Here is a 27,809-nt window from a genome sequence, read left to right on the forward strand (position 1 = left end):
CACATTTTAAATTTTTTTATTAGCCTATAACTTCCACTTTACTTCTTTTCATCCATATATATTTTTAATATTTCAATATAAAATTTAATAATATTCGATCAAGGAATAGATAATTGTAATCGAAAAATTATATTAAAAAATCTTGCAAATTAAATATTTATGGTAAAAATTATATAGCATTTTGACAAATTCTAATAAAGTATTTTAAATAAATAGAAAAAAATTCAAAAATCCAAATTTGTTTCAAATAGTATATTAATAAAAAGTCTTGCAAAATTAATAAATGATTATAGTAAAAATTATATAGTATTTTCAAAAAAATTATTTTAGTATAAAAATATAAATGTAGGAGTAAAAGTTTTTCATTGTCTATATACATATTTACCTTTTTGTTCTATATAAATTAGATAATAATGAGTAAAGTGGAAGTTATAGGCTAATGAACAAATTTAAAATATGAAAAAAATTTAAAAAAAAATAGGCTAATGAACAAATTAATTAAAAAACACTTAATTAATCTTACTATTAATTTAAATAAAAAAATTTATATTTAATTTTTAATAGTATTGCTGCTCAAATTTTTTATGGTATGTAACATTTAGACTAAAATATTTTAAATAAATAGAAAAAAAATTCAAAATCCAAATTTGTTTCAAATAGTATATTAATAAAAAGTCTTCCAAAATAAATAAATGATTATAGTAAAAATTATACAGTATTTTCAAAAAATTTATTTTACTATAAAAGTATGAGTGTAGGAGTAAAATTTTTTTTATTGTCTATATACATGTTTACTCTTTTGTTCTATATAAATTAGATAATAATAAGGGTTATAAAAGTAAAATGACAAAAAAAAAAAAACAAAGATGGAAAAATACGCAAAAAAATTAGGTGTAATAATTTCTCATATATAAATATATAATTTCCATTTAAATGGAGTCTATTTAATTCTATAATTTCCACTTTACTCTCTTTCTACTATTAATTGTGTCAAATTGTCACAAAAATTGTTATACATACATTTCATATGTTATTATATGAAATTTGAGCAGCAATACTGTTAAAAATTAAATATAAATCATTTTTATTTAAATTAATAATGAGATTAATTAAGAGTTTTTTTAAATTAATTTGTTCATTAGCCTATTTTATTTTAATTTTTTTTTTCACATTTTAAATCTGTTCATTAACCTATAACTTCTACTTTAATCTCTTTCTACTATTAATTGTGTCAAATTGTCACAAAATTTGTTGTATATAAATTTCATATGTTATTATATGGTGTTTTTTTCATTTCATCCATGTATTTTTAATATTATAATATAAAACTAATAATATTTGATCAAAGAATAGATTATTCTAACCGACAAATTATATTAAAAAAACTTGCAAAATAAATAAATATTTATGGCAAAAATTATATTTACAAATTCTGATAAAATATTTTAAATAAATAGAAAAAATTCAAAATCCAAATTTGTTTCAAATAGTATATTAATAAAATATCTTGCAAAATAAATAAATGATTATAGTAAAAATTATATAGTATTTTCAAAAAAATTATTTATTTTACTATAAAAGTATGAATGTAGGAGTATAGTTTTTTCATTATCTATATACATGTTTAACCTTTTGCTCTATATAAATTAGATAAATCATGAGGGTTATATAAGAAAAATGACAAAAAAGAAAGAGACAAAGATGAAAAAATACACAAAACAATTAGGTGAAATAATTTTCTCATATATAAACTGTAACACCCGGTATTTTAAATACGTAAATTCGCATGCATAATTAGGATATTTAATTATTTAAATTTTAGATTTATGGGTTAAATAATTGTGTGAATTATTTGTGCATGATTTAATTTATTTTTTAAGCATTTAACCCATAATTAGTGATTTTTATGATTTTTAGACGGGACCGTGGACGGACGAGATGACAACTTTCTAGCCAATTAATTTTATGAGCCTTTTTAGAGCCCTAAAATATTATTTTTAGTTTTATTTCCTCAATATTTTTAGTATTTAATTTTATATAATTTTAGGAGTCCATTTTTATCCAAATTTAGCCATTTTAATGACTTTTAATTATTTTTAAAATTCCCTAAATTTATAATTTCGGGATTTGTGTTATATTATTTAAGTTATCTATATTTTAAAAACTTAGGAAACCTTTTTAATTATACTATTATCTCCTAGATTATATTTTTTCAAAAAAATTAATATCCTAGACTACCCAATCCATCGGCCAAAACCCCCCTACTCACGCTCAATCTCTCTCCCTTCAACCTAGCCGCCACACCCCCTTCTCCATCATCTTCTTCATCGAGCAAACCCCAAAGAAGTCACCATAGCCTCGGTTTTGAAGGTCCAAGTCGGTTGTCGTCGTCCCGTCGTCCCGGAATCGTCCCACGCCCGTTTTTCTCTTCATTTTCGGTGAAAGGCATGATTTTCTTCCAATTTTTTTGTACCTATCAGATATTATATTGTGTGGATTGTGTATGCATCAAAACTTTCAATTTTTTTTCAGAAAATGGTTCGAGTGTTCGGATTTTGCCCAAGGTTACTTGTTTTCATGATTCATGTTCACGTTTTTATGCCATGGGTGCGTTCTATCTGTTGGCTAGGGTCCCTAGGGTGTCCTAGGTGTGTCTGGACTCGAGTGGCTCGAATGGCTCGAGCCAAACGAGCCCAGGGAAGCCATTACTGCAGCACGGCCGAGGGGAGTCGCAGTCTAGGGTTTCGAGAAAGAGGGCCACGGCTCGGTGCGTGGGGCTGCATGGGGGCTGGGGCTGGGTCAGGTCAGGTCCGCCCAGACGTGGGCTACGTCTGGGCGGCGGCGCTCCGGCCAGGGGCGGCCGGGCTGCTGCTTACGGCCGCAGCCGAGAAGAGATAGGGTGAGTTTCGGGTTTAGGGTTAGGGCTGGGTTCGGGTCGGGTTCTTGGGTCCGGGTCAAGTCAGTGGGTCGTGGGCCGGGTTAAGTGAGTCCGGGTCTGGGTTTGGTGGGCCGGGCTCGAGTCTTTTTATTTTTAAAATATTTTATGAATTAATGGGTTTTTGGGCCAATTAATTAGAAATAAAATTATTTGGACTCCCGAATAATTTTATTTGGGCTTTTAAAATTTTAATTAAGTTAGTCCATTAATTTTATGGGCTTTTGAGCCCATGAAAGTTATTGGGCCAGTCTTTGGGCTTTTGGGGCCATTGGGCCAGTTTAAGTTGTTATTGGGCCTAGAATGTTTTATGGGCTTTAAATTATTTTAATTGGGCTTAGAACCATTTTATTGGGCTTAAGTGTGTTAATGGGCCAGTCTCAGTGTTAATGGGTTAGATTTAAGTAATTGGGTTTGAGTGTTAGGGCCAGCAGTCCAGGACCATCCATGAGAAATTTGCATGTGTCCTGATTATATATTTAATTATTTTTATGTATTGAAGTTATTTTAATATTTATATGTTAGTAAGAAATTAAATTAAATATATATGAAGGACACACAATTTTATTTAAGTACATGCATTCATGAAATAATTTTATGCATAATTAAATGTTTAAGGTTGAGCAATAATAAAATATTTTATGTTGGAAGTTGAAGTAGTGTGACAATTTAAGGGGGATTCGTCCTCATATGTGAACTATTGAAGGGCAGTTTACTGCCAATTTAAGAGGTGATTCGTCACCGCCACGTACGTTGGTTTCCACGCTGATCAGTATTTAATGTATGATTTAAGGTTACACTACGGATACAACCATGCGATGTTAGAAAATTACCTTGCTCAACAATGTTATATATTATGTATGTCTATGTTATTTAAGTTAATTTAAGTTATGTTTATGCCAGGATATTTTTAAGCATGCTCATTCATGTATATGTTATGTATTAATATTTAATTGTTTTAAATTATTTTAAACCCTTGTTATGTTAGCATGTTGGGTCTCTAGGCTCACTACACTGGTATGGTGCAGGTGAGTTCGTAGAGGAGGATGTAGCTCCTACCGGCGGCGAGGACCTATGAGCGGACATGCAGTGACCCCGTGACCGTGATAGATGTCTGAGTCACATTGCATGTTTTAGTTATGTCAGCACGTTACATTTTTAATTATTTTTCAGTGGTTGTGGTTTGAATATTTTCAGTGCATGCAAATTTTACATCATTTTTCTATTGCAGTATTTTTAATTAAACGTTTGACTCAGATATTTATTTTATTTAAAGAATGCAATTTTATTTAAGTTACTTATTTAATTATTTATTTATTTTTAAATCTTTTTATTCTGTGCATATATGTATGGGCATATATGTACATATTTTATTTAGTAAGTATAAAAAAAAAAATTTCCGCATATTTATTTATTTAATAATTATAGAGTTAGGGTCGTTTCAGTTGGTATCAGAGCACGGTTCTTGGAGGGGTCATTACTGCTATGCGAGCTCAGAAATCCACGCTACCGGTCTGTAAGTTTTAAGTGTTTATAGCATGATTTAATTCTTTGGATTTAAGTTAGTATTACTTTTAAACAACTTAGTTATGCATGGCGATTTACGTAAAGAAATATGTGGTGGTGCAGAATGCCTCCTAGACCGATGAACAGACGTGGGGGATCTCCACCTACACCTCCACCTTCACCTCCGCAGAACCCTCTAGCAGCATTGGAGCAGGCCAATGCGAATATGATGGCAGGGATTACTGCTCTGTTAGAGCAGCAGGCTACTCGTCCCAGGTTGTCCCATGAGGAGGACGTTGCTGAGAGGTTCCAGAAGAAGGGACCCAAGGAGTTTGTTGGTACCACCGATCCTTTGGTGGCGGAGGGATGGATTCGCTCTCTGGAGTCCATCTTTGCTTATATGGGGATCACAGACACCGACAGGGTGAACTGTGCGACGTACATGCTGAGAGGTGACGCAGCGCTTTGGTGGGAGGGTGCTGCCAGGGGAGTTCACCTTCCTACACTGACATGGACAGAGTTTAGGCGTATCTTCTACGCCAAGTACTTCACTGAGGATGTGCGCAGTCGCATGATCCGTAAGTTTATGAGTCTCCGTCAGGGGGACAAGACAGTGGTTGAGTATGTGAGACAGTTCGAGAGGGGCTGTCACTTTGTGCCTCTGATTTCAGATAGTCCCCAGAGAAGTTGAGGCAGTTTGTGGAGGGTTTGAAGGCGGATATCAAGCATGATGTTCGCATGGCAGACGTCCTTACTTATGAGTCTGCAGTCAGTAGAGCCTTGCGTTCCGAGGAGGGTCGGAGAGAGATTCAGAGGGAGCAGCAGGGGAAGAAGCAGTTTCAGGCTGGGTACCAGCGACCATCTTCGCAGCCTCCTGCGAAGAAGCAGTTTACAGGGCCGGCTAAGGGCCCGAATCCACAGTAGAGGCCACAGCAGCAGAGGTCGCAGCAGCAGAGGGGCGGGACCCCTAATGCCATAGCTTATCCTACTTGCCCGAAGTGTCAGAAGATGCATTCGGGACCTTTTCTATTGGGAGCAGGAGTTTGCTACCACTGTAGGGAGCCAGGGCATCAGATAGCTAACTGCCCGAGGAAGAAGAACACCGCTGGTAGGGTGTTTGTGATGCAGGCCGAGGAGGTAGATCCAGACACCTCCTTGATCACCGGTATATCTTACCCCTAACATTTTAATAATTTTTCTTTGGTTAAAAAATTTAGTCTTTAATTTGGAATTATTGTTATTTGGGTTATTTAACTGCATGTTAGAATAGGAAGCATGTTTTACTTGTGATTAGAATTAAGAATTAGTAGTGACTCGTTGGGGAAAATTTAGTAGTGGTATGAAACTGTTGGGAATTTTCTGCGTGCAGGGAGAATTCTAGTTGGAGGCAACTCCACGTTTGCGTTGCTAGATTCAGGGGCTACGCATTCGTTTATCTCCCTGGAGTTTATCAGGCGGGTAGGCATCACACCTGAGAGTAGTGACAGTGGGTATGATGTTACTATGCCGTCAGGGCAGATTATTTCTACCTCGAAGGTTATTCGAGGACTGGAGTTGGAGCTGCAGGGACACTCCATTCGAGCAGATGTGGTGGTTTTGCCATTGAGTGGATTCGATTTGATTTTGGGCATGGACTGGTTGACAGTCAATGGAGCTTCGATTGATTTTCGTCGGAGATCAGTGTCAGTGAGACCTACAGTAGACGACCCGTTCACTTTTCATGCATCTCAGAGCAGTGATATGCCTCGGGTGATATCTCATATTCAGGTGAGGAAGTTGTTGAGACGGGGTTGCCAGGGGTTTCTAGCGAGTATCGTCACGACTTCAGAGCCATCTAGCACGTCATTGTCAGAGATAGAGGTGGTTCGTGACTTTCCGGATGTCTTTCCGGAGGATGTTGCAGGAATTCCACCAGTGAGAGATGTGGAGTTCGGCATCGACTTAGTGACAGACACCGTGCCTATCTCTAAGGCACCGTACAGACTTGCTCCTACCGAGATGAAAGAGTTGAAGGAGCAGATTCAGGAGTTGTTAGAGAAAGGCTTTGTTCGTCCTAGCTTTTCTCCGTGGGGAGCTCCGGTGTTATTTGTGAAGAAGAAGGATGGCAGTATGAGACTGTGCATCGATTACCGAGAGCTCAACAGGGTCACAGTGAAGAACAAGTATCCACTGCCGAGGATAGAGGATTTATTTGACCAGTTGCAGGGAGCTTCGGTGTTCTCCAAGATCGATCTGCGATCTGGTTATCATCAGTTGCATGTTAGAGATGCAGATGTGTCCAAGACTGCTTTCAGGACACGATATGGGCATTACGAGTTCTTAGTGATGCCATTTGGGATGACCAATGCTCCAGCGGTTTTCATGGATCTCATGAACCGAGTCTTTCAGCCGTATTTAGATCAGTTCATCATAGTCTTCATTGATGATATCTTGATCTATTCTAGGAGCATCGAGGAGCATAGACAGCATCTGCAGACAGCCTTACATACTTTGAGGGAGCATCGTTTGTATGCAAAGTTCAGCAAGTGCGAGTTTTGGCTTGAGCAGGTGGCATTTCTTGGCCACATTATTTCGAGAGATGGGATTGCAGTTGATCAGTCGAAGGTTGAGGCAGTGCAGAATTGGGGTATTCCGAAGAATGCTTCAGAGATTCGCAGTTTCTTGGGTTTGGCAGGGTATTATAGGAAGTTCATCAAGGGTTTTTCCTCTATTGCAGTACCCTTGACTTCCTTGACCAAGAAGAATGCGAAGTTTATCTGGAGTTCAGACTGTCAGAGGAGCTTCGATCAGCTGAAGGAAGCACTCACTACTGCACCAGTGTTAGCGATGACAGTACCACACGAGGAGTTAGTGGTGTACACCGACACGTCTAAACTGGGTTTAGGCGCAGTGCTTATGCAGTGTGGTAAGGTTATTGCGTATGCGTCGAGGCAGCTGAAGATTCATGAGCAGAATTATCCGACGCATGACTTGGAGTTGGCAGCAGTGGTTTTCGCATTGAAAATCTGGAGGCACTATCTGTATGGAGAGAAGTGCAAGATTTTCACAGACCACAAGTGTCTCAAGTACTTCTTCACACAGAAGGAGTTGAACATGAGACAGCGCAGATGGTTGGAGTTGGTGAAGGACTATGACTGTGACATTAGCTACCATCCGGTTAAAGCTAATGTAGTGGCCGATGCTTTGAGTCGGAAGTCGTCAGTGGTATCATGTTTGACCGTACAGTTACCACTATAGAGCGAGATTCAGAGATTTGGCTTGGAGTGTTATCCGAGTGGCCATGCACCGAGCTTGTCAGTGTTGACGGTGCAGCCAGTTCTGCGAGATCGGATTAGGGAGGGACAGTCTACTGATGAGGAGTTGCGGCGATGGAGACAGAGAGATGAGGCTAGAGGTAACCTCTTGTATACAGTGGAGGATGGTATCGTTCAGTACCGTGGTAGGATGTGGGTACCGAACGTCGATCAGTTGAGAGTTGAGATTTTAGCAGAGGCTCACACATCTCCGTACTCCATTCACCCCGAAAGTACGAAGATGTACAAAGATTTGCAGCTATTGTATTGGTGGCCCGGGATGAAGAGTGACATCGGGAGAGTGGTGTCAGAGTGCTTGACTTGTCAGCAAGTCAAGGCAGAGCATCAGCGTCCAGCAGGACTTCTTAGACCTCTTCCTATTCCGGAATGGAAATGGGAGAATATTACGATGGACTTTGTGGTTGGCTTACCGAGGAGTGCCAGAGGTTGCACAGCGATTTGGGTGATTGTGGATAGACTCACCAAGTCAGCTCATTTCTTGCCGGTGAGGACTACTTATTCTTTGACGCAGTATGCAGAGCTTTACATCAGAGAGATTGTTAGACTACATGGCATACTAGTGTCGATTGTGTCAGACAGAGATCCGAGATTCACATCTGCGTTTTGGAAGAGTCTGCACACAGCTTTGGGGACGAGGATTTTGTTCAGTACAGCATTTCATCCCCAGACAGATGGTCAGTCTGAGAGGGTGATCCAGGTTCTCGAGGATCTTCTGAGAGCTTGTGTCATTGATTTTCGGGGCTCTTGGGAGACTAGACTGCCATTAGTGGAGTTTACCTATAACAACAGTTTTCAGTCGTCTATAGGTATGGCTCCTTATGCAGCATTGTATGGGAGGAGATGCAGATCTCCTGTGCATTGGGACGAGGTTGGTGAGCGGATTTTGCTGGGTCCTGAGATTGTGAAGCAGACAGCTTACATAGTGACTCAGATTCGAGATCGGATGAGGACTGCTCAGAGTCGGCAGAAGAGTTATGCAGATGCCAGACGACGAGATTTGGAGTTCGCTATAGGTGATCACGTATTCCTGAAGGTGTCACCGATGAAGGGAGTAGTGCGTTTTGGCCGGAGAGGCAAGCTTAATCCGAGGTATATAGGGCCATTCGAGATCTTGGAGAGAGTTGGCACGTTGGCCTACCGTTTAGCTCTACCACCAGGGCTAGCGGCAGTGCACAACGTTTTCCATGTATCCATGCTTCGGAGATATGTCTCCAACCCGTCGCATGTGTTGGATTTCGAGCCCTTACAGTTACCACCAGATCTAGTGTATGAGGAGAGGCCAGTGCGGATCTTGGCAAGGGAGGAGCGGAGGCTTAGGACGCGGGTCATACCGATGGTCAGAGTCCAGTGGCTGAATCACTCGGAGGAGGAAGCTACTTGGGAGACCGAGGCAGATATGAGGACTCGCTACCCGGAGTTGTTCGTGTAAGTACTTTAATTTCGAGGACGAAATTCAATTTAAGGGGGGGAGAATTGTAACACCCGGTATTTTAAATACGTAAATCCGCATGCATAATTAGGATATTTAATTATTTAAATTTTAGATTTATGGGTTAAATAATTGTGTGAATTATTTGGGCATGATTTAATTTATTTTTTAAGCATTTAACCCATAATTAGTGATTTTTATGATTTTTAGACGGGACCGTGGACGGACGAGATGACAACTTTCTAGCCAATTAATTTCATGAGCCTTTTTAGAGCCCTAAAATATTATTTTTAGTTTTATTTCCTCAATATTTTTAGTATTTAATTTTATATAATTTTAGGAGTCCATTTTTATCTAAATTTAGCCATTTTAATGACTTTTAATTATTTTTAAAATTCCCTAAATTTGTAATTTCGGGATTTGTGTAATATTATTTAAGTTATCTATATTTTAAAAACTTAGGAAACCTTTTTAATTATACTATTATCTCCTAGATTATATTTTTTCAAAAAAATTAATATCCTAGACTACCCAATCCATCGGCCAAAACCCCCCTACTCACGCTCAATCTCTCTCCCTTCAACCTAGCCGCCATTGAAACATCCTAAACTTATAAATTTCTAAAATGCGGAAAATTTAAAAAAATTTCTTTTTCTTTTAATTTTAAAATAAATACTAAGTAAAATATTTATATATATATATATATATATACATATATGCCCATACATATATGTACAACCATAAAAGAGATTTAAAATTTAATAAATAATCATGCAACATAAAAATAATTACTAAAGCGTCTGAATCATGCAATACTTAAAATAATTCAAAACAATTTAATCAACAGTGCATACCCTAAAAAGTTGCATAAAAATAATACTTAAATCTCAACACTGGAATAAAATCTTCAAATAAAATAGTGTTTAAAATATTCATGCATAGACCACTAGCACGATGCAGACTACGGTCACGGGGCCACTGCAGCTCCGCTCATACGTCCTCACCACCGGTAGGGGTAACCTGCTCCTCTACGTACTCACCTGCACCATATCAGTGTAGTGAGCCTAGAGGCCCAACATGCATACTAACAAGGGTTTAAAATAATTTAATACACTTTCATACATAATACTTAACCTATAAATGCATGAGCATGCTTCAAAAATAATAACATAAATGTTGCTTAAAGAAATCACTGAATTATACATAACATACATAATATCATACATACTTGAGTTGTTGAGCACTTATTTTCTTAACATTGAATGGTCCTTTCCGTAAGTGTGACCCATACTTATAGTGCGACTGATCAGTCTAAGAAACCATCGTACGAGGCTGGTGGCGAACCACCCATACATAAATGGCAGAAACTGCCCATACATAAATGGCCACACTACTTCAATTTCCACCTAAAATATTTTATTTGCTCAACCATAGAACTTCAATCATAGCATAAAAATTGATTTCATGAATGCATGTACTTTAAATAAATTGTGTGTGTCCTTCATTTATATTTAATTTATTTTCTAATATCATATAAATATTCAAATAACTTTTCATGCATAAAATAATTAAATATAAACTCAGGACACATGAAATTTCTCATGGTTTGATTCAACTGCTGGCCCTAGACATACAAGCCCATTAACTTAAGACTTGGCCCATTAGTGTACTTAAGCCCATTAACAACTTTTCTAGGCCCAATAAATCAACCAAAGCCCATTAAGACTAACTTAGGCCCAATAACACTGTTCCTGTCCCAATGGGCCCAAAAGCCCAAAGACTGGCCCATTAACTTTCATGGGCTCCCAAGTCCATAAAAATTTCTGGCCAACTTAAAATTTTAAATAAAAATTAATAAAAGCCCAAAAATAATTAAATTAACCCAAAATAATATAATGGAGCCCAAATAAATTAAATGGTACTAATTAAATTTTTGGGAATTTAATTAGCCCATTTAACTCCTAATTAACTTAAAGACTTAAAAATAAAAATACACGAGCCCAATTAAAATAACCCGGACCCGGACCCAACTAACTTAACTCATATTATTTTAGACCCGACCCGGACCACATGACCCGACCCGGATCCACCAACAGCCCAAAAACCCGAAACCCTAATCCTCCCTCTTCCCCCTTGCCACGGCCGCACGAGCAGCAGGCCTTCACGGCCTGCTGCAGCCCAGCTCCGACCACCGTGGCCGGAGCCCCGCCGGCAGGACCTCCCCAGGGTCCTGCCGGTTCGAACCATGCCCTGGCCCGAACCCCATGCTGCGCCTGCACCTAGCCCGAACCCCACTTCCACGAACCCTAGCTGCGCGATCTGCTGCACCAGTCACGGTGCAGCTCGTCTCCTCCCTTTCCTAGCCCTCTCCAGCCTTAACCCCCGACTCCTACCTGGCCTAGGGACCCTACATCACCTTGACCAGCAATCAAACGAGCCATGGTTAGCCAAAAACGTGAACATGAACATCACAAAGCCAAAACCGAGTGCATAAGAGAAAGATTTTGAAAAACTTGCTGTCAAAATGATATATCTCGATGCTACACACCCACACACATACATACACTGATATAGGATTGAAAAGAGAAGAAAATCATGCCTTTCACCGTAGATATGGATTTAACACGTGTAGGACGGACTTCGGGACGACTTTGGCTTGCTTGGGACCTTGAAAACCGATCTACTATGGAGTTTTAGGGCTGAAGATCAACTGGAGAAGATGATGAATAGTTGGGTTGGCGGCTGGGAGCTTGGAGGCGTGGGGTTTGGGTAGTTTAGGGTTGTAATTTAGGATTTATAATGTGTAATATAATTAAAACGATTAATGAATGTTATATATATAAAATATACAACTTAAAAATCCCTAATTAAATATACATAAGATAATTTAGCTCAAAATCCCGAAAATACAATTTAGGGAATTTTTAAAGATACATAAAAGTCATTATTTTGGCTTAATTTGGATAAAAACGGGTCTTATAATTAAATAAAATTAAATACTAAATATTTTGGGAAAATATAACTCAAAATAATATTTTTGGGCTCATAAAAGACTCATAAAATAATTTGGGTGGAAAGTTGTCATCTCGTCCGTCCACGGTCCCGTCTACGCGATAAAATAATTAAAATACTAAAAATCGTAAAAATCACTAATTATGGGTTAAATGCTTAAAAAAATAAATTATATCATGCACAAATAATTCACATAATTATTTAACCCATAAATCTAAAATTTAAATAATTAAATATCCTAATTATGCATGCGGATTTACGTATTAAAAATACCTGGTGTTACAGCCACACCCCCTTCTCCATCATCTTCTTCATCGAGCAGACCCCAAAGAAGTCACCATAGCCTCGGTTTTGAAGGTCCAAGTCAGTTGTCGTCGTCCCGTCGTCCCGGAATCGTCCCACGCCCGTTTTTCTCTTCATTTTCGGTGAAAGGCATGATTTTCTTCCAATTTTTTTGTACCTATCAGATATTATATTGTGTGGATTGTGTATGCATCAAAACTTTCAATTTTTTTTTTCAGAAAATGGTTCGAGTGTTCGGATTTTGCCCAAGGTTACTTGTTTTCATGATTCATGTTCACGTTTTTATGCCATGGGTGCGTTCTATCTGCTGGCTAGGGTCCCTAGGGTGTCCTAGGTGTGTCTGGACTCGAGTGGCTTGAATGGCTTGAGCCAAACGAGCCCAGGGAAGCCATTACTGCAGCACGGCCGAGGGGAGTCGCAGTCTAGGGTTTCGAGAAAGAGGGCCACGGCTCGGTGCGTGGGGCTGCATGGGGGCTGGGGCTGGGTCAGGTCAGGTCCGCCCAGACGTGGGCTACGTCTGGGCGGCGGCGCTCCAGCCAGGGGCGGCCGGAGCAGGCCGGCAGCAGCCACGGAGTGGCTGCTGCTCACGGCCGCAGCCGAGAAGAGATAGGGTGAGTTTCGGGTTTAGGGTTAGGGCTGGGTCCGGGTCGGGTTCTTGGGTCCGGGTCAAGTCAGTGGGTCGTGGGTCGGGTTAAGTGAGTCCGGGTCCGGGTTTGGTGGGCCGGGCTCGAGTCTTTTTATTTTTAAAATATTTTATGAATTAATGGGTTTTTGGGCCAATTAATTAGAAATAAAATTATTTGGACTCCCGAATAATTTTATTTGGGCTTTTAAAATTTTAATTAAGTTAGTCCATTAATTTTATGGGCTTTTGAGCCCATGAAAGTTATTGGGCCAGTCTTTGGGCTTTTGGGCCCATTGGGCCAGTTTAAGTTGTTATTGGGCCTAGAATGTTTTGTGGGCTTTAAATTATTTTAATTGGGCTTAGAACCATTTTATTGGGCTTAAGTGTATTAATGGGCCAGTCTCAGTGTTAATGGGCCAGATTTAAGTAATTGGGTTTGAGTGTTAGGGCCAGCAGTCCAGGACCATCCATGAGAAATTTGCATGTGTCCTGATTATATATTTAATTATTTTTATGTATTGAAGTTATTTTAATATTTATATGTTAGTAAGAAATTAAATTAAATATATATGAAGGACACACAATTTTATTTAAGTACATGCATTCATGAAATAATTTTATGCATAATTAAATGTTTAAGGTTGAGCAATAATAAAATATTTTATGTTGGAAGTTGAAGTAGTGTGACAATTTAAGGGGGATTCGTCCCCATATGTGAACTATTGAAGGGCAGTTTACTACCAATTTAAGAGGTGATTCGTCACCGCCACGTACGTTGGTTTCCACGCTGATCAGTATTTAATGTAGGATTTAAGGTTACACTACGGATACAACCATGCGATGCTAGAAAATTACCTTGCTCAACAATGTTATGTATTATGTATGTCTATGTTATTTAAGTTAATTTAAGTTATGTTTATGCCAGGATATTTTTAAGCATGCTCATTCATGTATATGTTATGTATTAATATTTAATTGTTTTAAATTATTTTAAACCCTTGTTATGTTAGCATGTTGGGCCTCTAGGCTCACTACACTGGTATGGTGCAGGTGAGTTCGTAGAGGAGGATGTAGCTCCTACTGGCGGCGAGGACCTATGAGCGGACATGCAGTGACCCCGTGACCGTGATAGATGTCTGAGTCACATTGCATGTTTTAGTTATATCAGCACGTTACATTTTTAATTATTTTTCAGTGGTTGTGGTTTGAATATTTTCAGTGCATGCAAATTTTACATCATTTTTCTATTGCAGTATTTTTAATTAAACGTTTGACTCAGATATTTATTTTATTTAAAGAATGCAATTTTATTTAAGTTACTTATTTAATTATTTATTTATTTTTAAATCTTTTTATTCTGTGCATATATGTATGGGCATATATGTACATATTTTATTTAGTAAGTATAAAAAAAAAAAATTCCGCATATTTATTTATTTAATAATTATAGAGTTAGGGTCGTTTCATAAACTCCATTTAAATGGAGTCTATTTAATTCTATAATTTTTACTTTACTCTCTTTCTACTATTAATTGTGTCAAATTGTCACAAAAATTGTTAAAATATATTTCATATGTTATTATATGTTTTTTTTTTATTTCATCCATGTATTTTTAATATTTCAATATAAAATTTTATAATAATATTCGATTAAAGAATAAATTATTGTACTGAAAAATTATCTACCGAAAAAGTATGAATGTAGAAGTAAAATTTTTCATTGTCTATATATTTGTTTACCCTTTGTTCTATATACACAAGGGTTTAGTTCAACCTACCTTATGGGTATTACCCTAATATGATATCTAACAACTCATGATTTGTCATGTCAACCCTATAATATTAATTATGCATATGTGTTGAAATATGGACCCTTGAATGAATGATTCGGGTATTACCCATATGAGATCTCATTAATCATGAATGAGATAATAATTAGGGTTATATAAGTAAAAATTACAAAAATAAAGAGACAAAGATGGAAAAATACACAAAACAATTAGGTGTAATGATTTCTCACATAACTTTCATTTAAATTGAATCTATATATTTAATTCTATAAGTACTCCTACTTTACTCCCTTCCTACTATTGATTGTGTCAAATTGTCACAAAATTTAATTTGTTATACATAAATTTCAAATGTTATTATATGATTTTTTTTAAAATTTCATCCATGTATTTTCATTATTTCAACATAAAATTTTGTAATAATATTCGATCAAAAAATAGATTATTATAATTGACAACTTATATTAAAAAGTCTTACAAAATAAATAAATACTTATGGTAAAAATTATATAGTATTTTCAAAAATTCTCATAAAATATTTAAAATTAAATAGAAAAAAATTTAAAAAATCCAATATTTGTTTCAAATAATATATTAAGAAAAAGTATTGCAAAATAAATAAATTATTATAGTAAAAATTATATAGTATTTTCAAAAAAATTCAAAAAATTTAAAGTAAATAGACAGAAATTAAAAATTTCAAGATTTATTTCAATAATTTACATGTATCAAAGTATTATTTGGTAAATAAACGAATTTTACTCAAAATCTTTACTAAATATTATTTAATGATAATTAATAGTTTTATTTTCTACCATTTGAATTCTTTTACGCCGAGTAAATAAATATTTTTTTTATATTTCCTTCTAATATCCACATATACTATATGCAAGTGATATGAGAATAAGAAATTGATCGATATATTTTAATGCAATGACATAATAATTAATGTATTGTATTAAAATTAATTACTATTAAAATAGAAAATTTGTAGTGACGTAAATTAACATGTCATTAAGTTCCAAAAATATTGAAAATAAATGGTTATACAATAAAAATAAATGTAGAAAATTAAATTAATCATCAATATAAATAGTTCGAAGATAATTATTAAGAAGTAAAGTTTAAAATGTAATCTACATTTATAGAAAGAAATTAATTAAGTTACTTAGTTTATTTCATTTATAAATATGATTAAATTTAAAATTATTTTAATTTTATATTATATCTAATATAAAATATCTCACGGGTTAGTTTGATGAAACTAATCTCTTGCTCGATCTAACTCATAACAAATATGACTTTTATGCCAAAATATTTTTTTGTCAATCTACATAAGGATTAAATCGACTCATCTTACGAATAAATCTAATAGGATACCTACACTAAAGTTAAAAAATCGAAATAAAAGACTAAAGTAATAAATAATGATAATAAAACTTAGTAGATTTAATATTTTTTTTATTAATTTATTACCTTATCATGAAAATCTTTTATTTGTTTTACATATAAGAACAACAACAACAACAATAATAATAATAATAATAATAATAGTGAGTTTAGTGATATTTGATATTATGTTATACTTTTTTATCAAAAGTTCTTGTAGAAGAACATTGTTTGTTATCATATATTGAGTCAATGTTTTAGAGTATTTTTTTTCACCTTTTTATACTTTCATCTATATATAATTTTGTACACAAGAGGTGTTAAATATTTTTCTAAAGTATCTGATTTTTTGGCTTATGATATATTCATGTTCCTAAATTATATATAGATCACTAGAGTCAATAGTTTTTTTTTAATTATTAAACAGTGAAGTAGATGGATATTGAAAATACATAACATGCTTTACAATATATATATATATAGTTTCTTTCAAGTGCCCACCTATTATGCCCACTATCATGATTACCAATGATGTGGCACTATTTTATTGGACATACAATTTATCACATCTTTATCACATCCAATAGAATAGTGACACATCATTGATGGTCATAGTAGTGAGCATGATAAGTGGGCACTTGAAAAAAACTCTATATATATAATACATGTCACTATATATTTCAATATTAGTATCGAATTTAACTCAATCATATAACTAACTGGTTGTAAAATAAGTGATCTTACGTGCAGAACACGTGCTTTTTACTAATATATATATATATATATATATATATATATATATATCACATAAATTCTAATGTATATGCAACTCGTGTTCTTCGATTTGCTAGTATTTTAGTAAATAAAAGTTTTAAATCATTACCAAACCGAATTTTTATATTGAGACCTTTTGGTTTCATGGGAAAAAAGATCTTATAAAGTGAATGAGATTTTTAGTTGCTCCAGCATAATTATATTATTTCACATGCCCATGTCTCCAAAATAATATAATCCTTTTCCTTTGAACGACTTATAATTGACTCGCTATTTTCTTGATTTATGTCTGCAAAATCTGAAGCACCAAAGGGCGTTCTTGTTGCTTCAATTCCATAGAAGGTAAGCATATTAATGCCAAAAAAAACTGGAAAATTAATTACAACTCTATGATTACGCTCATTTACAGCCGTTGCTCTTGCCTAATTAATTTTTCATTACAATCATTCTCCAATACGAAATCCTTTGCTTTTGCTTCGATATAAAGAACTTTTTTATCCACCCACCAAAATTTGTCGTAAATTTTAATGCAGCCAAGGGCCCTCTTCTTGAAGGGATAATTATTAGAAAACTTGAAGATTTTCATGCACCATATGAGGTGCAAGCCAATATAGGCAATTAAGTGAACGTTTTGTGAAACATTTTAGTGTTCACTTTTTTTGCAGGCAAGGATGAGTGTGTCTCCTCTGAAATATGAAACCAAAGATTGCTGCAGCTATGAGTTTGACTTCCAGGCAGGATTTACCCAGGTTTTTTCTTTATCTATGTAATACATCTTGCGATTCTTTATGTATTTGAGGATACGAATTTCAGTTCTTGAAGTTAGTTCATAAGATTTTAGCTGGTTTAATTCTACTTCAGTTCTTGGAAGGAGCAAGAAAGAACGCGAGCCAGGAAAGATTAATCATAACAAATCTTGGAGCATCACCAAAACAGCAATTGGATGGGGAGAAAAGGAACAAGAAGTCTTGGAAAAATTCGATCTTCTTTTGGTTCAAGTTTGACAGGAAGAACAAATCCACAAAGCAGTCTACAAGCGGGACCAGTTCCATTTCTAAATCGGAGCGCGGTCGGTTTCATGTTTCTGGTCCAATCCAAGGAAGTGTGGGAAACATCACTGGTAGCAGAACACAAAGGCCGGCATCCGGTCCTCTGACCGGTCTTTTCAGTTCAGCTAATCGAGCAGAGGATTGTTATCAGGTGCCTTACATATGTCTTGGCCAGCTTAAGAATCCACACAGGGTTCATTCATATGGACCGGTTTACTTGGTGACTTAGCAATAAACCAGAAAATTGTTGTATCTTAAGAGGTCTTTTTATGCTTTTTTGTGTGATGTTTGAATGTTGAGAAAGAAAATGTAATTGTTGGTGAAAAGAGAATGTGCAATTGCCCATTTTTCCTACTAAATCAGTTTTAGTTAATTTCATGCCTACATTTCCATGTCAGATGTGAATTCTATTGGACATTTGTGCTGATAATTTCACCATAAAACCACAACGGAAGAATTGGTAGAAAGCGTGACAAAAAGTACACAAGGAAACATTAAAGAAATGGCCAAGCTTTACCATTGAAAGATTAATGAAGAAGTATAATTCTTATATCTTGCAACTATAAACAAATCCAACCAACTGGTTTTTTTCATTTGACTCTCCTGTAAGATATGGAAACTTTTCCATCTTTACAGAGAAGCAAAAACTATACAAAATGTATCAAACATATATCATATCCACTCCTAGAGCTTCTGATTACAAATAGCATTCAAGAATCATGGATCCAATCTTTCCTCTCCATCAAGAATTAAAAAGAATAAAATTGAACAAATAAATGCATCATCATACAAAACGACTCATAGTATATAAGAATGAAGCAATTAACTTTGTCCTCGGACTCCTTGCTCCAGGTCAAAATTCCTAGGACTAGAAGGATTGGTTCTTCTATTGCCACCACTCAAGAGCCTTCTAAGTGATCTGAGTCTCGTTGGCAATGGTGACTTCTGTTCTTCCTCTTCATTAATCTGCATCGGAATATCGATGACCAGTATCCCATCCGACCGATTACTCGAAGATAACGACGATGAGGATGAGCTACATGGCTCATTAGTAGCAGGATTTTGATTATCTTCCTCCACAGAATTGGGACCAAAAGTGCTGACTTGAGTTTCATCACCCCAGAATAAAACATTGGTTGGCAAATTTGGAGTTTCTGTTGAAAAGGGTGGATTCTCCACTGCCGTAACTTGTAGTGTTGTTGAATCAGCGGCAGAATTCTCAGAGGATTGGCCAGGATTCGCAACAGGGTTACGACAGAGGGGACAGGTAGAATGTGATTGAAACCACATGTCAATGCATTCTACATGGAACCCATGATTGCATTTGGGCAGAAGTCTGGTTTTTTCACCTTCGGCAACCTCACAGAGGCACACCGCACACTCTAGCCCGTCTTTGAACTCTTTGGGATCGAACAGAGAGACGGGTATGGTTCCGAGGACCGAAGGATCGAGGCCGCGGCGCAAGGCGGCAACAGCTGCTGCTTCGTGGTAGCCAGCGGAGAAGTCGAGGCGGCGACGGCGGCGGGTGGTGTCTGTGCGATTAACTTGGTGACGGTACCAGAACCATTTGGCGTAGAGGTGGAGGCAGAAGACAAAAACCACAACGAAAAAGAGGAGGATAATGGTCGCCACCATAATCTTTCCCGTGAGCTCCATCACACTTGAGTTACTAAAGTTCCCAGCCCCTGAGTCAGAATCTGCCATTTTCTTCAGATCCCAGGAACCAGAAGACAAAAGTTGAGATTTTTTATGGGTTTCTTGATTCAGAATGTCGAACGAGATTTCTTGAAAATCAGAAGAAATATTTTGTTTTCGACCAAAAAAGATACTATCTATACAGGTAGATCCCAGACAAGATTTTCTTGATTACACGAAATCGTTTCAATGACTGATTGTCGAAATTAACATTGAGATTTGGAGCAAAGCCCGAGAAAGATATATACGTAGTCTATGGAAGAACATACAAGTGAAACTCAGACGAAATATTGAGGAAGCAAAAGGGAAGATGAAGATGAAGAAGTTAAAGAAGAACGCGAATCCTCAGTTTTTATATATAAAAACAAGATTCGAGAAAAATACTTGCGTGGTTACTATATTTATAGAATCCTAATTCTAGTCTAATCAAAAGTTTTACTTCACTTTAAAATATACGGATGTATTTGATATATCAAATAATATTATTGATATATATATATATTTAGTTCAATATATATATATATAATATAGAGTTTCTTTTAAGTGTTCACCTAAAATACCCATTACCATGCCCACCAATGATGTGACACTATTCTATTGGACCTACAATTTATCACATTTTTATCACATCCAATAGAATAGTATCACATCATTGGTGGACATGGTGGTGGGCATGGTAGGTGGGCACCTGAAAGAAACTCTTTATATATATATATATAGTCATGATCCACTGCACACCAGTGTGCAGGGATTTTGTGTGCACCGCGGGATGTTCACGCGAACATCTAAAAAAAAAATCAGATGTTCGCAAGAACATCTCAGATGTTCACGCGAACATCACAGGGTGCACACAAAATCCCTGCACACTGATGTGCAGGAGAACAAGATTATATATATATATATATATATATATATATATATATAAATCTATCATGATATTATATATCTAAAATATACCACAGTGTTATAGTATAATAATAATAAATAAATATTTTGGTACATGAACTATTGATAAAATGTCAAATTGGTATATGAACTATTGAAAATGGTTTAATTGGTATATAATCAAACTCAAAAGTCAATTTTGCTCTTTTCTTAAATTTCTTTTAAATTAAATATTGTTATTAAATTGATTAATTAAACTACAAGTCTACATACATATTTTTATCTTTTAAATTATTATATTAATTACAATTGTAAATATAAATTTATATTTACTAATTACTATACTATAAAAAAAATATTACATATCATTATACGAAAAAATATTCAACGTAAAATTTATGGATTATAAATGAAAGACACACACATATATATATAATTTTTAATTTGATTAATATAAATAATAATATTATAACATAAATAAACAGTAAAATATATATCTTTTATTATATATTTTTAATATATATTATTTTTAAATATATAATTTATCAATTGTTATATATATATATGTATATGTGCATGTTTGTATTAATTAATATTTACAATGTTTCTTACAATGAGTACAATCTCTTTTCTATAATATAAAATTTAAATAAATATAAATTTATGTTTATAATTGTATTAATAAAATAATATTTAAAAATAAATTATGTATATATTTTAATTTAACAAAAATATTAGACTTTAAAATAATGTAGGTGAAGGATAAAATTGGCTTTATAAGTTGATTATGTACCAATTAAACCATTTTCAATAGTTCATATATCAATTTGATATTTTATCAATTGTTCGTGTATCAAAATGAATTTTAGTCTATATTAATCTATCATGATATTATATATCTAAAATATACCACGGTGTTATTGTATAATAATAAATAAATAAATACAAGATTCTATAAAATTCTTATCCGTCATCATACGAAATAGGAGAAAAATCATCCGGGGTCCAACAAACCGCTGAGTTGGAAAAAAAAATTAAAATTAAAATAAATTAAAGGCAATGTTTCAGAAACAGCAGTCAACGTAGACTTGGGATTAGTGTGTCAATGAAGCTCACACGGCGGCGTTTTGAACGGGCAAGAGAATGCGATCCATCAACTTGGATCACACTTCTTGGATGCTTCCACTTGTATTGACCCCTTCGCTTCAACTTCTTCTTCTATTTTTTTTTTATTAAAAAAAAAAAGAATTGTTTTACTGAATTAAACGTCAATTTAATAACGATGCGTAGGTCTTCCGTGCTCACATCCCAATATCTATCTCCAGGACTCAACCGTATTCATATATACAATGTAAAGTAATATATTGACATAAAACATAATATTTTATAAATTGAATCGAATAAAAGATATGTTTTACAAAATTTATATGTGAGATCGATATTTGTGAATAATTATAATACAATCAATATGATTTTAGTTTTTTTTAGTTAGGGGATATATTGATGTTATAATTTAATATTGAGTTCCAGATTTCATCTCAAACTTAAGATTTTGATGTCGGATGTATTATAATTCATCAATCAATTTATTCAATTACCAATTGCCAATACAAATATGTGAATTATAGCTGAGAAATAAACAATTCCAAGTAGTTTATAGAAGAAATTTTGACGTAATTTTTTTTGAAAAGGTGCATAAATTTTTTCGAAGTAAATTTTTTTGAAAACAAATTTGATGTCATTGGTGTGACTTTGGTTGGATTATACTAGTTAGGAGAGGAAAGGCAACTATCTTGACTTTTCGTTTGGCTTTAGTTTGACCATAGAAGAAATATAATTATAAGACGTGGAGCATTCAAATTTGTCTTCTTGATTTGAATTTGAAAATTTTGCAATAATGTGTGTGTGTATATATATATATATATATATATATTGAGTTAATTTGTAGGTATATATGTGTGTGTGTGTGTTCAGTGTTGTAACTTAAATGGTTTTTAATTGCCGTGTAAATAAAGTTACAATATTTACTCCAAAAAAAGGTCATAATAATATCGAATTTCCATTGATTTTCTAGGCAGGTTACTTTAATTTGTAGGTCATAATATAGGCTAGTGGATTGGTTCATTCGCATTGCGAAAAAATTTCTTGTTGAGGTTAAATTTGAGCAAAATTTACTTGCAATAATAATTAGTTGGTGAAACAGAGACATTAATTGGGGCTTTTTGGAGCATACCGAACGAGGTCTCTATTGCCTTGGTCAGGCGTCAAGTATTTTAGTAAACTAAATTCCCTTTATGCAATAAGCATGTTCAATATTTCATCATTTTGCTTTTGATCTTTCTTTACTTCTTTTATTCTAGATTCTAATCATGAGCTAGCTATGATCATTATAAATATCTGTGGCGTTAGGGAGGACCTCACGATTTCTATGAAAATAAAATATGCATTGAATGATGAATAATAAGTATATTTTGGTGTTGGAGATATTTTCTTTAACAACATCTATTTTGATTCTAATGATTTTTATTTACTTGAGAATCAATGTATTATATCACGTGAAAAAATAATAAATAAATTTTTTTGTAAACGTTGTGTTTGTAGTGAAAATTCATAATTTTTCACGAAATTGATCCGTGAAATTTTGGCGATGGACTTGACTAACTAAAAATGATATTCCTTAGAAAATTACCAAAACATATGGTGGAACTAATCAAATCAACTAACTTTTAATTGCTTGGTAGATCAAGCATATACCGATACTGTAATATATAATTCCACGTAAAATGAAAAGCTACATCAAACTGATTTTGTATACTCCTCTTTCGGACATGTGTCTACATTAAAATACATATTTGTCGACATCATGCATAAAAAAATGCATATTTTACTTGTCAAACAAAAAATATGTATATTTTTACATGAACAACGCAACACGACGATATATGAAATGAAATTTCAGACAGATTTTGAAAGAATTGCAAAGGATTTTATGAGTGATTGGTTAAACTGGCTATCATCATTTGTCGGTAAAGAAGACATGAAGGCAATTATTGGGGGCTTTTTTGTCTTGCAATTTTGAAGCCTTTTTCATTTTCCAATACATACAGACAAAATTACATGAGTTTGTTGAATGCCTGCGACGCATGGCTCATATATGTATAAAAAAAATTGGAGATCCGTTTCCCCGGATTGGGGGTCTGAGTTCCGAAATTAAGGAATAAAAAGAAGGCACACAATTAAGGGTTGCTGTCTGAAAAACACTTGCATTTTCCAACAAAATGATGAAATCCAAATTATATTATATTTACATAATAATCAATCATAATCCTCGCTGCTCTTTGCTTTGGTTTTTCTATATTATCTTATGATTTTGTTGAATTATATAATAGTACACGTGATGCTTCAAGAAATGAGTGATGTCTAGTTTGGATAGGATGGTGATTAGAGTTTAATTTATTAATACTATTGGCAATTCGAAATTTGAAGGGACAATTGTGAAAATGTCTTAAGTTTCCTTTTTATCAAACTTGGTTCGATTGTAGCTATGGAGATATTCTTGTTATGCGTCGTGTCAAATCAATTGATCAAGAATCGATACAAGAATTATATTTTTGTTTTATGATCAGGAAACAACACATCAAGACATTAAAATTGGTTATTTTAAATCTTTCAAATTTAATAATATAGTTATAATGTAGTATATGTATATATATGGTAACTAGACAAATTTATTTGATGAGAACATACAAACAAATTTATACATATGTTACAAGGCGGGACGAAATCCTCTGCTACATTTGGTGTTACAAACCGTGCTACACTTTTTCTAAAAAAAACCTCGTTTGCACAAATTATTAAAAATTAAATTCACTAAACAACATTGATGAACAAAATATAATTAATCATTGATAAAATTTTTGATTCACCTATTTTTCAATTAAAATGGGCAATAAATTGTGTCCCAAGCACGATAAATGAGTAAAATAATGTATTGATGATTTTTTTAAATTGAAAAAATAGGTGAATCGAAAATTTTATCAATGATTAATTATATATTGTTCATACATGTTGTTTAGTGAATTTAATTTTTAATAATTTGTGCAAAAATGGTTTTTTTTAGCAAAATGTAGCACGATTTGTAGCACCAAGTGTAGCAGAAGATTTCGTCCCGTTACAAGACAGACAAATGGTTTTTCATCACGAGCCCAAAAAAAAGGACCGATGAGTGTATGTATTGGGCCATGCAATTGAGGTTACAATCCAATTAAAAAATTTGGGCCGACCACGAAATAAATATGACCCAGCCCGGTGACTTGGACCGGTAATGGGTCACTGTCCACCGACGACCTTTCTCCTCCGATCAACCACCACAAATCCATTAATGGAAATTAGCTGTACTTGCTCTTTCCACTGCACAGACCCAGAAAAATTGCTATTCATACGATTTCTGTGATTTTTCCTCGAAATCGTGGGAAAAAGGGTTGGGTGATGATGGAACGCGAGCACTCTGATGAAGAGGAGGATCACGAAAACCTAATTTCTCAGAATGCCAGGTCCAGCGACGCCAACCACCGCCGTTCCTCGTTCCAGATCGACGATTTCAAGGATCAAATCTCGAGCACCTCCCGCAAATGCCATAAGAGGTATCTTTTTGCGGTTTTCTTGCCCCTCATGATATTGTTGCTCTATTTTACGACGGACCTGAAGAACCTTTTCCAAACCCGCATACCGACGGCTAAGGATCTCGGAGAAAATCCTTCGGTTAATCGTATGCGCGAGTCTGAATTGCGCGCTCTGAGTTTGCTTAAGCAGCAGGAAATTGAGCTCTTCAAAACGTGGAATAGGACCGCATTGGTGACAAAATTGTATCTTGATGATGTGAAGAATGGCGGTGTGGTGAATCGGAGTTCTTTTGACGGTGGTGATAAAGGCATTGTGACTTCTTCAATGCTCGAGGACTTGAAATCTCGTGTTTTCAGCGAAATTTCATTGAACAAACAAATTCAAGGGGTTCTTTTGTCATCCCATGAAAGTGGGGATTTCGTGGATTTGAATGAGAACTACACAGATGCAAGTTTTGGGGGTTGGAGCAGGTGCGGGAAGGTGGATCAGAGGTTATCTGAGAGGAAGACTGTTGAGTGGAAGCCGAAATCAAACAAGTATCTGTTTGCAATTTGTACTTCTGGTCAAATGTCGAATCATTTGATCTGTTTGGAGAAGCACATGTTCTTTGCAGCTTTGCTCAATCGTGTTTTGGTGATCCCTAGTGCAAAGGTTGATTACGAGTTCCATCGGGTACTGGATATTGAGAATATTAACAAGTGTGTGGGAAGGAAAGTTGTGGTCACGTTTGAGGAATTGTTGGAGAGTAAGAAGAATTCTGTGCATATCGACAAATTCTTATGCTATTTCTCATTGCCGCAGCCTTGTTTTGTGGATGATGATCATGTGAAGAAATTGAAGGGGTTGGGTCTCACATTTGGTAAGATTGAAGCGGTTTGGAAGGAGGATGTGAAGAATCCAAAGGCAAAAACGGTTCAGGATGTCTTAGGTAAGTTTACCTCGGATGATGATGTTATCGCAGTTGGAGACATGTTCTTTGCAGATGTGGAGAGGGACCGGGTGATGCAGTCTGGTGGTCCTATTGCCCACAAATGTAAGACACTGCTGGAGCCAAATCGGCTTATTCTGCTCACTGCTCAACGTTTTATTCAGACATTCCTTGGGAAGGACTTCATAGCTCTTCATTTTCGGCGACATGGTTTCTTGAAATTCTGGTTCGTTCTCGTTCATTCTGGTCTTGTTTCCACATTTTGCAATGGCTTTATATAACCTCTTGTTGAACTTTGTTGATGTTTTTCCAGCAACGCCAAGAAACCAAGCTGCTTTTACCCTGTTCCTCAAGCTGCAGATTGCATAAATAGAGTGGTTGAACGGGCTGGCACTCCTGTGATATATCTTTCTACAGATGCTGCAGCAAGTGAAACTGGTTTACTGCAGTCACTCCTTACCTGGAATGGGAAGACTGTGCCACTTGTTCATAGACCTGCACGTAATTTTGCTGAAAAGTGGGATGCTCTTCTATACAGGCATGGACTTGAGGAAGATCCTCAGGTGAGCTTTCAATTTGCTTGTTTCTTTTATCGATTCAATTGCAAGTCATTTATCTCTAGATGAATTTTGATGATGTCATTGTTCACAAATACTCTGTTTTTTTTTTTCTTCGTTAAAGTCAATTTAACTTTTAGCACAAAATAAGACTCGATGATCAATTTAGCTCTTGCTTTTAACAGCCATAAATGAATCAGAAATCTTTCGTCAATTGTTGGAATCAATAAATAAACACTTTGAAAAATGTTGAAGTTAGGGCAAAGCAACTTTTGAACAAGGCCACTTACTTTAAAATTGAATTTTCATCATGAAGGTGGAAGCAATGTTAGATAAGACTATTTGTGCTCTGTCTACCGTGTTTATTGGATCCTCTGGGTCTACATTTACGGAAGATATCTTGCGGCTTCGTAAGGACTGGGGATCAGCATCTTTATGTGATGAATACCTGTGTCAGGGTGAAAATCCGAATTTTATTGCAGAAGATGAGTGAACGGGTCATGTGTATATTCATGTACACTCAACAGGAAAACATTCTGTCACCTAGATAGCAACGATGGGAAGAGGAGTTGCTCTATTTGATTATTTTTTTCCAATTCTTTTATTACCACCCACCGCAGAGGCGTGAACAACGGAAGACATGGCAGTGGAACTTGCTGTGTTGGAGTTTGTTCGAACAAGCAAAACACATCCTGCGATGGGATCTTGGCTGATTTTTCTTCATCTGCATTCTGATGGATGATTCATAGGGTTCCGGATTTGTTTATTGAAGTTGATTGTCTTGCCTAGCTTAGTTTGGCGCATTGTGATGGTTGGACATGTAACATTTCGTTGTTGTGACTTGTGAACCTCCTCCGAGGCTTCGTCTGATGTACATTTAGGGGAAACTTTGAACAGCGTTACCCGTTTTTGTTCGCTGAATAATGAGAACATATGTTTGACAACTTATGCACAACATTTGATTGCTATTTGTACTCTCCAATCGGTTTCGACTC

The 27,809-nt window shown here is 35.2% G+C and overlaps 2 protein-coding genes and 1 long non-coding RNA gene across 3 annotated transcripts; 2 read left to right on the top strand and 1 right to left on the bottom strand.

The window, feature by feature from the left end:
* Positions 1–17,283: 17,283 nt before the first annotated feature.
* LOC140876244 (uncharacterized) lies at positions 17,284–18,472 on the top strand. Its single transcript, XR_012148718.1, has 3 exons — positions 17,284–17,419; positions 17,743–17,826; positions 17,939–18,472. It is a non-coding gene; the product is annotated as an uncharacterized lncRNA (long non-coding RNA).
* A 166-nt stretch (positions 18,473–18,638) lies between these two features.
* On the bottom strand, positions 18,639–20,170 carry LOC140875095 (RING-H2 finger protein ATL3-like). The gene has a single exon (XM_073278639.1). It carries the CDS (start codon positions 19,828–19,830, stop codon positions 18,949–18,951), a length of 882 nt encoding a protein of 293 aa, XP_073134740.1. The 5' UTR covers positions 19,831–20,170; the 3' UTR covers positions 18,639–18,948.
* A 4,881-nt stretch (positions 20,171–25,051) lies between these two features.
* LOC140891106 (O-fucosyltransferase 36-like) lies at positions 25,052–27,776 on the top strand. Its single transcript, XM_073299409.1, has 3 exons — positions 25,052–26,483; positions 26,571–26,820; positions 27,131–27,776. Exons 1-3 carry the CDS (start codon positions 25,195–25,197, stop codon positions 27,305–27,307), a joined length of 1,716 nt encoding a protein of 571 aa, XP_073155510.1. The 5' UTR covers positions 25,052–25,194; the 3' UTR covers positions 27,308–27,776.
* The last annotated feature ends 33 nt before the right edge of the window (positions 27,777–27,809 follow it).

Source organism: Henckelia pumila, chromosome 1 (assembly GCF_033568475.1).
Source record: "Henckelia pumila isolate YLH828 chromosome 1, ASM3356847v2, whole genome shotgun sequence".
In the NCBI taxonomy this organism is placed as follows: domain Eukaryota; kingdom Viridiplantae; phylum Streptophyta; class Magnoliopsida; order Lamiales; family Gesneriaceae; genus Henckelia; species Henckelia pumila.

What these genes read in the sequence shown, in the direction of transcription:
- LOC140875095 (XM_073278639.1), bottom strand. Translation starts at nt 19,830, where the DNA reads ATGGCAGATTCTGACTCAGGGGCTGGGAACTTTAGTAACTCAAGTGTG.
- LOC140891106 (XM_073299409.1), top strand. Translation starts at nt 25,195, where the DNA reads ATGATGGAACGCGAGCACTCTGATGAAGAGGAGGATCACGAAAACCTA. An exon ending in CATGGTTTCTTGAAATTCTG is followed by an intron (nt 26,484 to 26,570) that starts GTTCGTTCTCGT and finishes ATGTTTTTCCAG; the next exon opens with CAACGCCAAGAAACCAAGCT. An exon ending in GACTTGAGGAAGATCCTCAG is followed by an intron (nt 26,821 to 27,130) that starts GTGAGCTTTCAA and finishes TTCATCATGAAG; the next exon opens with GTGGAAGCAATGTTAGATAA.